At 38.0% G+C, this 12,471-nt stretch overlaps 1 protein-coding gene across 7 annotated transcripts in view; it reads right to left on the reverse strand.

Moving 5' to 3' along the window:
- The window catches only part of slc6a9 (solute carrier family 6 member 9), a 51,089-nt gene that overhangs the window by 13,757 nt on the left and 24,861 nt on the right, over window positions 1-12,471 (reverse strand). Inside the window, exon 1 of one of the 7 annotated variants that reach the window (XM_057333236.1) lies at window positions 9,149-9,275. The exons of the other annotated variants lie outside the window; for them this stretch is intronic. Within the exon in view, the coding sequence (XP_057189219.1) occupies window positions 9,149-9,163 (15 nt within the window). The 5' untranslated portion in view covers window positions 9,164-9,275. Of the gene's footprint in view, window positions 1-9,148; window positions 9,276-12,471 lie in introns of those variants that run through there. 7 annotated transcript variants of the gene reach the window in all.

Raw genomic sequence — 12,471 nt, forward strand, 5'->3', positions numbered from 1 at the left:
AACCTTTGAGCTTGCCTTTGTAATGTGTATCGGGGTGACTCGCCTGCAGTCGCGCTTCAAGTTTGCGGCGTTTTACCGGCGATCGTGAAGGAAAATAAGACGCTTCGTAAACCGCGTGGAGACACAGAATACATGTCTGTGCTTCCACTTCTCCCAGAGACTTCTCTCTACCGTTTATATGAGATAAGTAGTGATGTTTCGTTCGTGAACGAATCGTTCATTTTGAACGAATCTTTTAAGTGAACGAATCGTTCTCGTTCACGAAATGCAATGACTCATATTTCTCGTTCACTGAAATCTCTCCCTTGAGCACAGAGCGTCTTGGCTTAAAAGAGTGTCTAAAGCACGAGCCAATGGCATTCGAGAGTGAGCTTTGACAAAGCATATGATTGGTTGAATGTACTGAACGAATACGCCCTTCACTGAACGAGCCTGTGTTTGAGTCTGAACGAGACCTGCTGATTCTCGTTCATGAACGAAATGAATGATCAGTCATCTTGTTCGTAAGTGAACAAAAGGACCCGCTGATTCTCATTCGTGAACGAAATGAACGATCAGTCATCTCGTTCATCTCGTTCGTAAGTGAACGACAGGACCCGCTGATTCTCGTTCGTGAACGAGCTGTTACTTCTGCCTCATAAACGAAATGAAAGATGAGGTCTCTTGTTCAACAAGTACAGAAACGGACACAATGTAAAGATCCTTACGAAAATAATTCAATAATGCAAGCTGATGGTTAAATGTAACAAAGACAAATTAACATTGTCATTTTTATTGCATGGAAAATGTCAAGCCTGTTTACTCAATTATTGTACTGCAAGCACAGGTGTTTTGTGTGCATTTTGTATCATTTATTGTTCTTTCAAATAAAAAAGACTTCATTACGTTTAATTCATGTCATGCACTTCTCTAAAAGCTGTAAAACCAAAAAGTATTGGTTAGCTCTCATTCGCGTCACGTCAGCAAATAGCATTCCAGTTCCGGCTGTGAAGGGACGTGTAATTGGTTAGATCTTCCACTGAACGAATACGCCCACACTGACCAAGTCTCTGTTGAGTCTGAACGAGAGAGAGAGATCTCGTTCGTGAACGAATTGAACGAACTGGTACATGTCGTTCACGAACGAAATGAACGAATTGAACGAGAGTGTACACTGTAGGTCGGTCATTTAGCATGCAAGTCTCATTCAGCAATCAGCAGAAAGCGGATGCAAAGCGCAGTTACAGGTAGGCTACTTTGCACGCTTGTTTATTTAAAATACTGTACATAAACTTTACGTTTAACAAAATCCCAGATTTATGAATGTGTAAATGACCAAACAATTAACATTTTAATTATGCAGAAAAACCTTGTGCGTTGGTCATCTGAACCACTTATTTAGACTTATTTTATTTATTTAATGAGTAGATCAGAGACACACATTTTAATAAAGCCTGTAATCAGTTTATACGTCCATTAATACGTACGTTGACATAACACAACTCTGTTTCGCCACCTGCTGGCGTATTATAGAAATGGTCACTGAACGAATCAGTGAACGAATCTGAACGAATCATTTTGGTGAACGAACTGAAAAAGAACGAATCACTCAAATGAATCATAATTCCCATCACTAGAGATAAGCAGCACATGCGCGCAAACTGATGTCCGCCAGGTGGGACAACTGGACAAGAATATTTTCGTCCCGTTTTTATTAGTTGACGAAAATGTCAGTATATTTGTATTACAGTTTTCGTTATCATGCATTCATTTTTATTTAGTTATCATCTCGTTTTCGTCAGTGAAAACATGTCGTTAACGAATACTTTTCGTCATAGTTTTCGTCAACGAAATTAACACTGCACCAATGCAAAATAAATCTGTTGCATTACCAGTACTTGCATTTTTAGAGTTTGTAATTGAATATGGTTGCATAGTTATAAGCTGTGAATATTTCAAATGGAAACATTTCACGCACAATTTCACCTTGAAAAAAATTCAATAATCAAAATCCACCTTTTAAATTTCATTAAAAAAATTAAACGGGGACAATTCCAGGTGGCCTGGAATAAGTGGACTAGTCACACATTTATAATATTAATTTAATCATTGAAATATCCTACACGATCTCCTCGTACTGTTTGCATCGCGCGTGCGGATTCCATGCACGTGAGTTTTGGGTCTATTTAAACTCCATAGAGTGAGTGAAATTTTGGCACTTCATGAACAGACAGCAACTCAAGCACTTTGGCGTGTAGTCATACTCACATGTTCGTATGAGGCACATTATTGGGAAACGCGCTCAGAATGCAACAAAAGTTTGTATCTTTGCGCTTAGAAAACCATTTTACAGCTGTTAGATCCATAACGCCGTGAGGTCTCTTGCTTGGCTGCAGGCTGTACACGACGTTTCGGGTCTAGTCAGGTCTAGTCTAAAGAAAGCTGTCTATTTTTATCTGGTCTCTTTTATCTGGCCTGCGCGTATGTAGGACTAAACCTGCAAAAATGATAAAGAAATAAATAAATATATAAACGAATAAATGTAATAATATGAAAATAAATAAAGGAATGAATGGTTTGATAAAACTTTTTTTTATATAGTGTTTTAGCTATTATTGATCTTAGCTTTAACTTTTTTTTCATTTTTTAAATTGATTTATTATTTTTTGTGTCCATTTTTTATTTATTTTTTATTTTTAGATTATTTTATTTATCATTTCCTTTTATTTTTACATTTATTTATGTTTATTTATGTTTATATTTATTTATTAACGCATGTATTTATTTCCACTTTTATTTATTTATTCTTGAATTTATTCTTACTTTTCTGTGTCTTGTATGATAATTAGATGGTTGGTCTTGCCTACTATTGGTTCAGCGTAGTTCGAAGTGTTTGATTACTCTTGACTTGTTTTGGACTAACGTCACATAACTCACTGATCGTTTTCTTTGTGTATAAAGTTAAGTAACTATGGCGGGCGCACAATTAGCTAGAGAGTTACAGCATTTAGCCAACGAAGTCGATAACCATGCATCAAATGACTGAGTGTCATTTAGATTAGATGCGCTTATCGATGTTTTATTACAGATTGACGGCGAGACAAATGTCTGCTGGCAGTGAAAGCGTCAGTAAAATTTCTGAAAATGTTGATGATGCATAAGAAGATATCAATGAGAACAAATAATTTCACTTAATTGAGCGGATGAGTGGACTGTGCGGCCAGCATATAAAATGTATCGGCATTTCTTGCTTTGGTCTTCGTTAGAACCGACTTGCACCACCTGCTGGTGAAGCGGTCAGGCAGCAGGAAGAGATCATGCATCGGTGGAATCGGCGCTCTATTGCTTCTCCTGGGATTCCCGGATGTGAAACTTTGAATTTCAAGCCGAATTTGAACCAAAATAATATGGACTGAAAATTGTCGAAATTAAAGGTTGTATTCTAAAACAAGTTGAATTTTTTTAAGAATTTTGATTATTGAACTTGTTAACGGTGAAATTGTGCGTGAAATGTTTAAATTTGAAATATTCACAGCTTAAATATACAACCACATTGAATTGCAGACTCTAAAAATGCAAGCACTGGTAATGCAACAGATTTATTTCTGATTAGTGGTAATTCAACATGCTTTTTTGCTTCAAAGACTAATGGCATTAAAATACTTCCATATAATACTGTCCTCACAAACCAAGTTCCAGATATAGTCACCCATCATCGTTTCATCCCACCTTCACTGTGCTACAGAAATTCCTAGATATTCCTAGTTAAAATATGTGAAAATTTGAAAAGTTTTTGTTTATTTGCAATATAACAATATATCGTAATTAATGACATAAACTCGACATTTACTTTAGCTAAATATGAAGAGTTTGGTTCCAAAACACGATAAACGCCATTTAAAAAAAAAACGAGTTTACGCCAAAATCAGTATTGTATCAGGTCAGTATTGAAAAGTCACTTTTTAATTTTACGCAAAATGCGATATCTACCGTTATTCTGTCATGTTTTCTCCCTTTTTTTTCAAACCGCAATATACGGCAGTCTCACTTCTCTGCAGAATGCGATATATCTGCTCAACCAATCACAGCACACCATTCCACGCATTGTAAACAGTAATGGCGGCGCTCTGAATACGGTCGTCATCCTAGTTTCCCTGATCTACTTTGTACTTTGTGTTCAACAAACAAACAAAAAAATGAATAATTTTGACAGCATTGATGAACCTGTGCTGGTTTCTGCGGTAAGGAAGAAACGTAAGCCATCAAAATCTAACCATTTACGTGAGGAGATTAAGAAGACGAGGCAGTAATTTATAGCATTAAAAAGATGACCCGTTGAATTAATTTTAGGAGCGATGACTGATTGAATGTATTTTTAGTCCAGTACCTGTATGTAAGATTAGTATTGTATTGAGTTCAACTCACTTTGTTGTGTATTTTCAATATGAAAAATAACTTATATATTGATTCAATGGATTTATTGCATTTTGGGGAAAAAAATTTAAGTTTTTATAATAAATCTTTTAAAATCAAAATCTGGATTTGAAATTTTTATGTTACTAGAACCTAAAGATGCTATGTGAAATAGGGATGCACGATATTATCGGCACGCCGATATTATCGGCAGATAATGGCTTATAAATTAATTATCGGCATCGGCCCAATTAAGAAAATAACGCCGATATGCCTCGCCGTTAGGAAGCTGTGTTGATTAATATGCGTAAAAAAATATCTATATGCAACATAGTAATTTCAACCATGCTTGTAAAAGCAGCACATTCTTACAAATCCATCTCTGCGCCCGTCAGCCGTGCACTGCCTATTTATTGATTAACGTTTTTAACTAAAACACAGAGTAAAAATAAAGTTGAATCCTGCCCATCGTCCATCGGGAGTAGACTTTGAACTTGAGCTCAAGCGTGCATAATATGCAACGCGCCGCCCTGTGACTTCCGTCTCTGCACACTGCCATTTTGTAGTCTCCATTTCAAAGACACCTATGCTCTTGTTGCTTCTTTAATTAATATTCACCAAATTCATTTTCCAAATGTTTTAAAATTATTTTGTTTATTTCGCTGTCCAGCGTCTGGCGCTTCTAGCTGCGTAAAAACGCCAAGCATATATCGGTATCGGCTATCGGATTAATTGAGGTGGAAATTATCGGAATATCGGCAAAAATCCAATATCGTGCATCACTAATGTGAAACTTTGAAAAAGAAAATAGTGGTTTTCATCAATTTAAGTGGTACTCAAATTAATCAAAATGGATTTATAGCGTTTTGGAACCAAACTCTTCATATACACTAAAACATGAAAATACATGATACATGAAATACATGAATACATGAAACATAATATATGAAATAATATATACATAATACATGAAAATCAATACATGAAATACATGAAAATAAATATTACCACAATAATTAGCAGCACAGAATTGAACAAGAACTATAAAAAGGTCGGGCGACACAACATTTTGTTACACTGTGTTATTGGCCGATATATCGGTACATCTCAGATGTGCTTACACCTTAAACCTTTTCGGACTTCAATTTTGTTAGCAATTTTTTTTAACAATCTATTCTGAATCAGCGCACAACATTAATCTATTAAGTGTTCTTCTGCAATGAAGGCTCCATTTAAAAACTCAAAAGTGTGACATTTTCTAATCTACACTGGCCTTTAAAACGCAAATAATGTAACATGCCAGTTGAAAGACTTAAGTGACACTAAATTGTAAAATTGCTGATGCATAATTACAGTCCCCTAATAGGAAACATTTGCAAAGCACAATAGCAGATGGATGAGGGACATTATGTGCTTTGGTTGTACATGTCAACTTTGGATCACCAGATATATACACAACACACTTATCAGAGGACCAGATACAGTATATGTTAAATGAACACCTGGCACAATAAATCTATTAAACCCTTTGACTATTTACACATATTTATAGTTCAGTTCCTCATATATAAAGACATTTTAACAGTAATTCAACAGCAATCTGTTTGCAACAAACAGAAATCAGGCCTGAAACAAACTTGTAATCTAAGAAAGAAAGGTGAGCCTGTGGAAAAGAAGATAAAAATACTGTGAAGAATCATTGACCCCTGCTTTCTGAGGTCAATAAGTCAAAGGTCCGGCCAAAAGAGTTACCTTTGCAAAAATAGCCCTGATTGCTAAACTCACCCAGGGCCGTGAAACTTTACAACACTGTGAACTAAAGAAGATTAGCTGACCGATACTGTAAGAAGCCATTAAGAGAGAAAACAACAGTTCCCATCATACTGCTAATGCAATAAAAGACAGAAGCAATCAAATGGAGAGGAAATAAAAAGTAAATGAAAGAGTATGACAAAAGATTCAAGGAGAAAGCAGAGAAAGTGCTCTCAGCAATTCTGAAATGTTCGAGGACATCTGTTTAAACACCCGAGTCCATTGGAGTTGAGCAATTCTTCAGAGCTGACCTTCTCTCTTTCCAGTGCTTTCGACTGACCTCTCACATTTCAAAGCTAACATCCTCATCTTTCACTGCTGATCGAGGGCTTCAATCTCCTCAGGAGAGGGGGAGAAGGACGATATAACAGACTCGTTCAAAGACTTCAGTCAAACATTCGCCCCTGGTTTGTTTATCAAGGTCAGAGGTAGGTCCACAATGGTTGTGATCACTGCCGGAAAGCATCTCGCAGAACTGATCTAGCTGGAAGACCAAGACACATTTTCAGCCTAAGGTAGAGAAGAAGTCTGTTGCATCCAGGAGCAACCCCGGCATCAACGTCACGAGGGGCTTTACAACATGATACTGTTATTCTGAAACATAACTGTGTTCCCACCAGACGCGAATGAAGCGTTAAGCGCGAGTGATTTACATGTTAAGTCAATGCAAAGACGCGATAGACCTCCTTGCGGCGCGAATGACGCGATTCGCGCGAATTGAGCGTTTCGGGCGTTTGACGCATGATTCGCGCGAGTTGAAAAATCAGAACTTTGGCAAAAATTTTCGCCGCGTTAACCAATCAGGAGCTTGCTCTAGTAGTGACGTGCAGCGTCTGTGCACGAAGGCAGCCCAGAGAAACAGATAAGCAGCGCAACTGAAGTGTATTTAAATTATAAACAGAGAGCGTCTTTGCAATAACTAATCACATATTTAAAAACTACAATACTAATTTCTCGCTAGAAATGCAATCAGAAGTTGTTGAAAGTGAAAATGAAACTTACATTTAAACAAAACTATGCTCCAACGGGCGTTTCGGCCGCCATTTTATTTTTTCGAGCTTGCGTCTGTTGCGAATTGAGTAAACTCAAAATGTTCAAGCGTCCAACTACGCGCGAATAGCGCGATTCATTCGCGCAAGTCGCGTTTGGTGGGAACGCTCAGTAAGGCTCCAGCAAAATCACTCTTCGACATATGAACATCAAATGAACGGTTTCATATTTTATAGCACAACCTTCCCAGTCCCGGTTAACTCGACTCCTTTAGTTAGGGCCCCTAAAAAGCACTCTGGGAGTAAACAAGGCGGGTTCATTCTCCTCAACTGGAATGAAACTAACCAGCGTGGACAGTCCTTAAAGAAGCCATTATCCAATCTCTGTGAGGTGAAAGTAATTCTGTTCAAGATGCAGAGCTGCGGCTTTTCGCCCTGCAAGCAGCGGGTCACATTCCTGCCCTCTCATCAGCTGAGACTCTGAAACTCCCCGTACTGGCCGAATGTTTATAAATCTAGATTAAAGACACATCTTTTCAGCCAAGCATTCACTTAATGCAAAATATGCTAAATAAACCACCGGGAGACTGCATTTATTAGATATTATTTACTAGAATAATCTTGCTTGTTATATAAACACCATGCACTGTGCTGTGTTTATTATTTTCACCTGAAAAGCTGCTTTGGAACAATGCACATTGTAAAAAGCGCTATATAAATAAAATTGAATTGAATTGAAAACCCGCTTCTCATGCTTGATCAATCAATTTGGGGACTTGTCAGGCAGGCCACCCCAAACCTGGACAAGGGACACAAAAGTGAGGAAGTGACAGTCACCTAAGTGTCAGGTCAATAGAAGTTCACGTCGCCCAAACTCGAGCAGCGCACACGCCCATATACATAAAATGTGTTGCATCAGACATTGAGCAGATCATGCTAATCCGGTTCCCGCCATTGACTCTAACTTTCTTTATGCTATTCGATTCATTATTGATGTGAGAGGCATGAGATGTGGTTGTTAAATGTGCAGCATGTGAACACGACAGTGGACGTATCATGCAAATGAAGATGAAGTTAAGATGCCAAACAGCAACAAGTGCCAGCTACAGAGGAGATCAGGTTTCAGAAAAAGTCATTTACTTGGGTCAGGATGGTCAGATTATATAACATGACCCAAAGCACTTCCTGGTGTTTACAGACCCTTGTATTAGAATGATGATGCCTCTAAAACCCCTTAAAAGTCATAAGCATTGCTGTGTGCCATTCACATTTGAAACGAAAATCCCTTTAAAATTAAAATGTAAACGCTAATTTGTACTTTGAAGTGTGTAGCAAACAGGACACTGGAATTGAAACCAATTTTTTTCTTTTTTAGTTTCACCGATACATGTTATCATATATATCATATTTTGCATAAACATATGGGGCTTCCAAAACATGTCTGAAACCTAAAAAAGAAACTGTTCAAAAAAAATTCTAAAACATGAAGGCAACAAAATGGCTTTGTGTTGGGCAAACAAATTTCCTCTGTTGTGGTACTGTGTTGAATTGCCTTTCAAGCCATTCAGTAACTCTTTATGTCCTTCTAAATTCCAATTCAACACCCGATGGGGCGTGGTCCATTCAATCCAAACTCTCATCAATTTATATAACTAAAAAGATCCAAGTTTTTAATACTTAGAACCAGATAAAACATCATCATTAAAAAGTTTATACCTTCATACCTTCAGGTCATGTGACCACACACAATTCAGATGCTGACTGAAGCTCTTCTAGAAGTAATGTGACTTTAAAAAAGTTTTGAAATAAAACTGCAAATAATTTGTCTAGTAATTATAAAACAATTCTGAAGATGTTCTTGAGAAGGCCCTTTACAAAGACACAAAGCACCTATCCAGTGATGACTGAGACTTCCAAACCTGACAGACTCATTTAGCATCATTCTCCAGTCTTACCTTTATGTTCGTCATTGAATACCCCAGACGGAAGCCTTTACTCAAGCAGGAATCTACAGTATTCAGGCAAGCATCAGCGTGTTTGTGGGGTCAGAGCACAACACTTCAGATCAGTCTGAAGATCAGAGTAGACTGTAACACACGGCTCCATGAGGAATCTGTTGTACTGTGTCGTGGGCGGGGATAAGGGCGGAGCCTAACGGCATGCCTGTAGTAGTTTCAATGGCTCATATTAAAATGAGCTCAAACAGCTAGTGTTACTATAGAGACACAACCACACAGAGATTTGTGGCTTTTTTTTACAAGATATGGCCGCTTCACTCAACTATTTTAATAATTTGACTGACATTTTGAGGCAAGTTATTTTTTTAGATGAAAATAATATCAAAACAAACAATACCAAAGTACCAAATGACAAATGTACAAACTGTTTAAAAATGTTTTAAACAACAAAGTGGTGTTTGTGGATACTGTGACTTTTGTTCTCAGACATTGTATAGCAATGTGTATGTGTATAATTTACAACGTGCCCAACCCAAAAATGCCTAAATGATTAGTCATCAGTTCTCTCTCTATGCCATGACAAACCTGTGGTACCTTTTAGTTTTGTGGAAATTTGTCTAAGCTGTTTTTTTTTACTTCAAATGAATGAATGCTATTGGAGAACCAGGGACAGGCATGGAGCCATCTTACAACATGCAACTGGTTGTAAAATGTAAAATGTGCCTCAAGTCCCCTTTAGTGTTCAAAAGAAGAAAGAGTCTTAGGCCTGATTCACATTCCATCGAGATGGAAATAATTCAACTTTTCGGAGTGCCGCACGCGCATCGCGGGTCATTTGAAGAGAGAAAGCGGCGCGGCTCGCATTTTTAAAACGCAAATAATGTAACATGCCAGTTGAAAGACTTAAGTGACACTAAATTGCGTGAGCCGCGCGGTTTTAGACGCGAAATGTGAATGGGGCCATACACAGGTTTTAAACAACATGAGGGTAAATAAATGATGCGGAGTTTTATTTTGGGGTGAACTATCCCTTTAATACGTGTTGCACCATCTACAAGTCAAAGATCGTATGCCTATATTTAAAAGTAGGTGTAGTTTTTACTTGTTTCCAAAAACAATAAATAAAAATGCCGCACCTAATATACAGGCAACAGGCTATATCGTCTGTCAATGTTTCAGGCATGACAACGACAGCACCAATCCTTTATATACAACTATACAAAGTACTCACTGTTGCATAGTTTGTCGTTTCACAGACAGCTGATATTTTTCAACTACTTAATGGAAATGACATATCAGGTCATTTAAGTTTGTAGGGCTCACACCCAACATTTTGACATCCAGGTGGTGACCAACAGCTAGAACATCCTGTTCAACAGCTTTCTTTTGTGGTCTACAAAAGAAAGTCACATTGATAGGGAACAAAGCGAGATCATTTCTATTTTAAAAAAATCATCCTAAGAAATGTTAAAACTGTAAAGAATCTATTACACTTTCTCACATGTTTTTGGGGGGTATATTTACATGTTTTGAAATGAAAGACCAACCCCTATTTAAACCAAACAAAGCTGTCAAACCAACAAAGGTCACAGATATTGCGAAGGATGTTTTTGTGGGGTACATAAAGCACGTGGAAAGACATCTGAGGCTGTTCTCCTGGTCTGACTGGTGCGATGGCTCTGAATCTGAGCTCAGAGTTTTTCCTCTATGCTGCGTCCTCAGGGCTCGGTTTGCCATGGCACGGGCAGAGTCTGGAGTTTGCCAAAACCATGACTGAGTGTCTGCTTTGCTGGGAGACCAACACTGAAGCCCTAGGGCATTCCTTCCCAACTGCATGCAATGCAATAAACTTTATCCAGTAACGCCCAAATCAAACGAGTGATTCTTTAAATTACATATCGTGCAAAAAGTGTTTGCTTTTGCTAAAAGCATCTTTACCCTCTGGCCAAGCATGTAGGCCCTCTGCTGTGACAGCTGCTAAGGTTGCAGTAGGGGTAAGCCAAAACATACTTGTTCAAAGGACAAACAAAATGTGTTTACAAAAGTCTTAATACTAGAACGTATTAATGAAAGAGACATATTTTTTATGATGTACAATACATATCACTTCCATTTTAAAGAGACGGGGCCAAATAATTAAAAGTACTATAGGATGTGATTTCAAAGCCTTTAATTCTTAGAAGAATGTAATCACGAAACTCGGTCTAGACTTACAGTAAACTAGGTCAATAATAAAACAAATGGTCAATTCCTAATCTTAAAATGTTACATGAAAGAAATAAAAGATGACCTACGTACCAAAAGAGAAATAAGAATATGAAACTAATGCTGTAAAGAAAACTGACTTTGCAATGTCCATCAAATTACAACTCTACACTTTTGGGGCTTCTGATTACAGCTAAGATTTGACAAGTTTAAGAACTGAGTGAAAGGGGCATTAAAAGTGGCAAAGAGAGGTATTGAGAAAGGGCAAGGTAAAAATGCAGTGATGGTTTAAAGTTAGTTTGGGAATGTGAGTTGAGCCTGAGGAAAGTAGCCATGACTGCAAGTGAGTGTCATTTACACTAGGAGTAATGGCAGCTGTTCAGACGGACAACCTTCAGCTAGCCATTAAAACTAACTGAAGGTCACATGGTAAAACGATTCATCTTCAATAAAGGGTTAAACAATCTACTGGCTGGTGTGGCTGTAAAGCCTTGACAAGGGTTAAACAAACGTATTGAGAATTAGTTCCAAAGTATTATATACAAAAGCAAAATATATGAAGATAAGAGAGAAATCAGCTGCAGCAGAAGAGAGAGAGAGAGAGAGAGAGAGAGAGAGAGAGAGAGAGAGAGAGAGAGAGAGAGCGAGAGAGAGAGAGAGAGCGAGAGAGCGAGAGAGCGAGCGAGAGAGAGAGAGCAGCTGGAAGCCCAGGAGCGCAGTGACTTTGAGACACTGCCTCTGAGCACACATATCATCGCTGTCGGGCGGAATCCTCGTATCTCCAAAACCATTATTTTTCAGGAAGTTAAAAAAACTGCATATTTTTGGAGTTATTAAACATTGTATCGTTAAAGTTGGTATTATACATTATATTGCTATCATATACTGTTGTGTACCAACATTAACACAACATTTCCCCCAAACCATGTTTAATCGGAGATACGAGGTTTCTGACTTGGGAGCAGGGAGATACGAGATTACGCTGTCATTGATAAGAATGGTACGGACACAGACGTCGCTGCTGCCAGCAGTGTTCATCAAAGTCTGCGGTCGCGTTGAGCCTTTTGACAAGAGACGAGGCTTTAAAAGCTAATGAAAGCTAATGATTGTGGTTA

Source organism: Triplophysa rosa, linkage group LG5 (assembly GCF_024868665.1).
Source record: "Triplophysa rosa linkage group LG5, Trosa_1v2, whole genome shotgun sequence".
Classification (NCBI taxonomy): Eukaryota; Metazoa; Chordata; class Actinopteri; order Cypriniformes; family Nemacheilidae; genus Triplophysa; species Triplophysa rosa.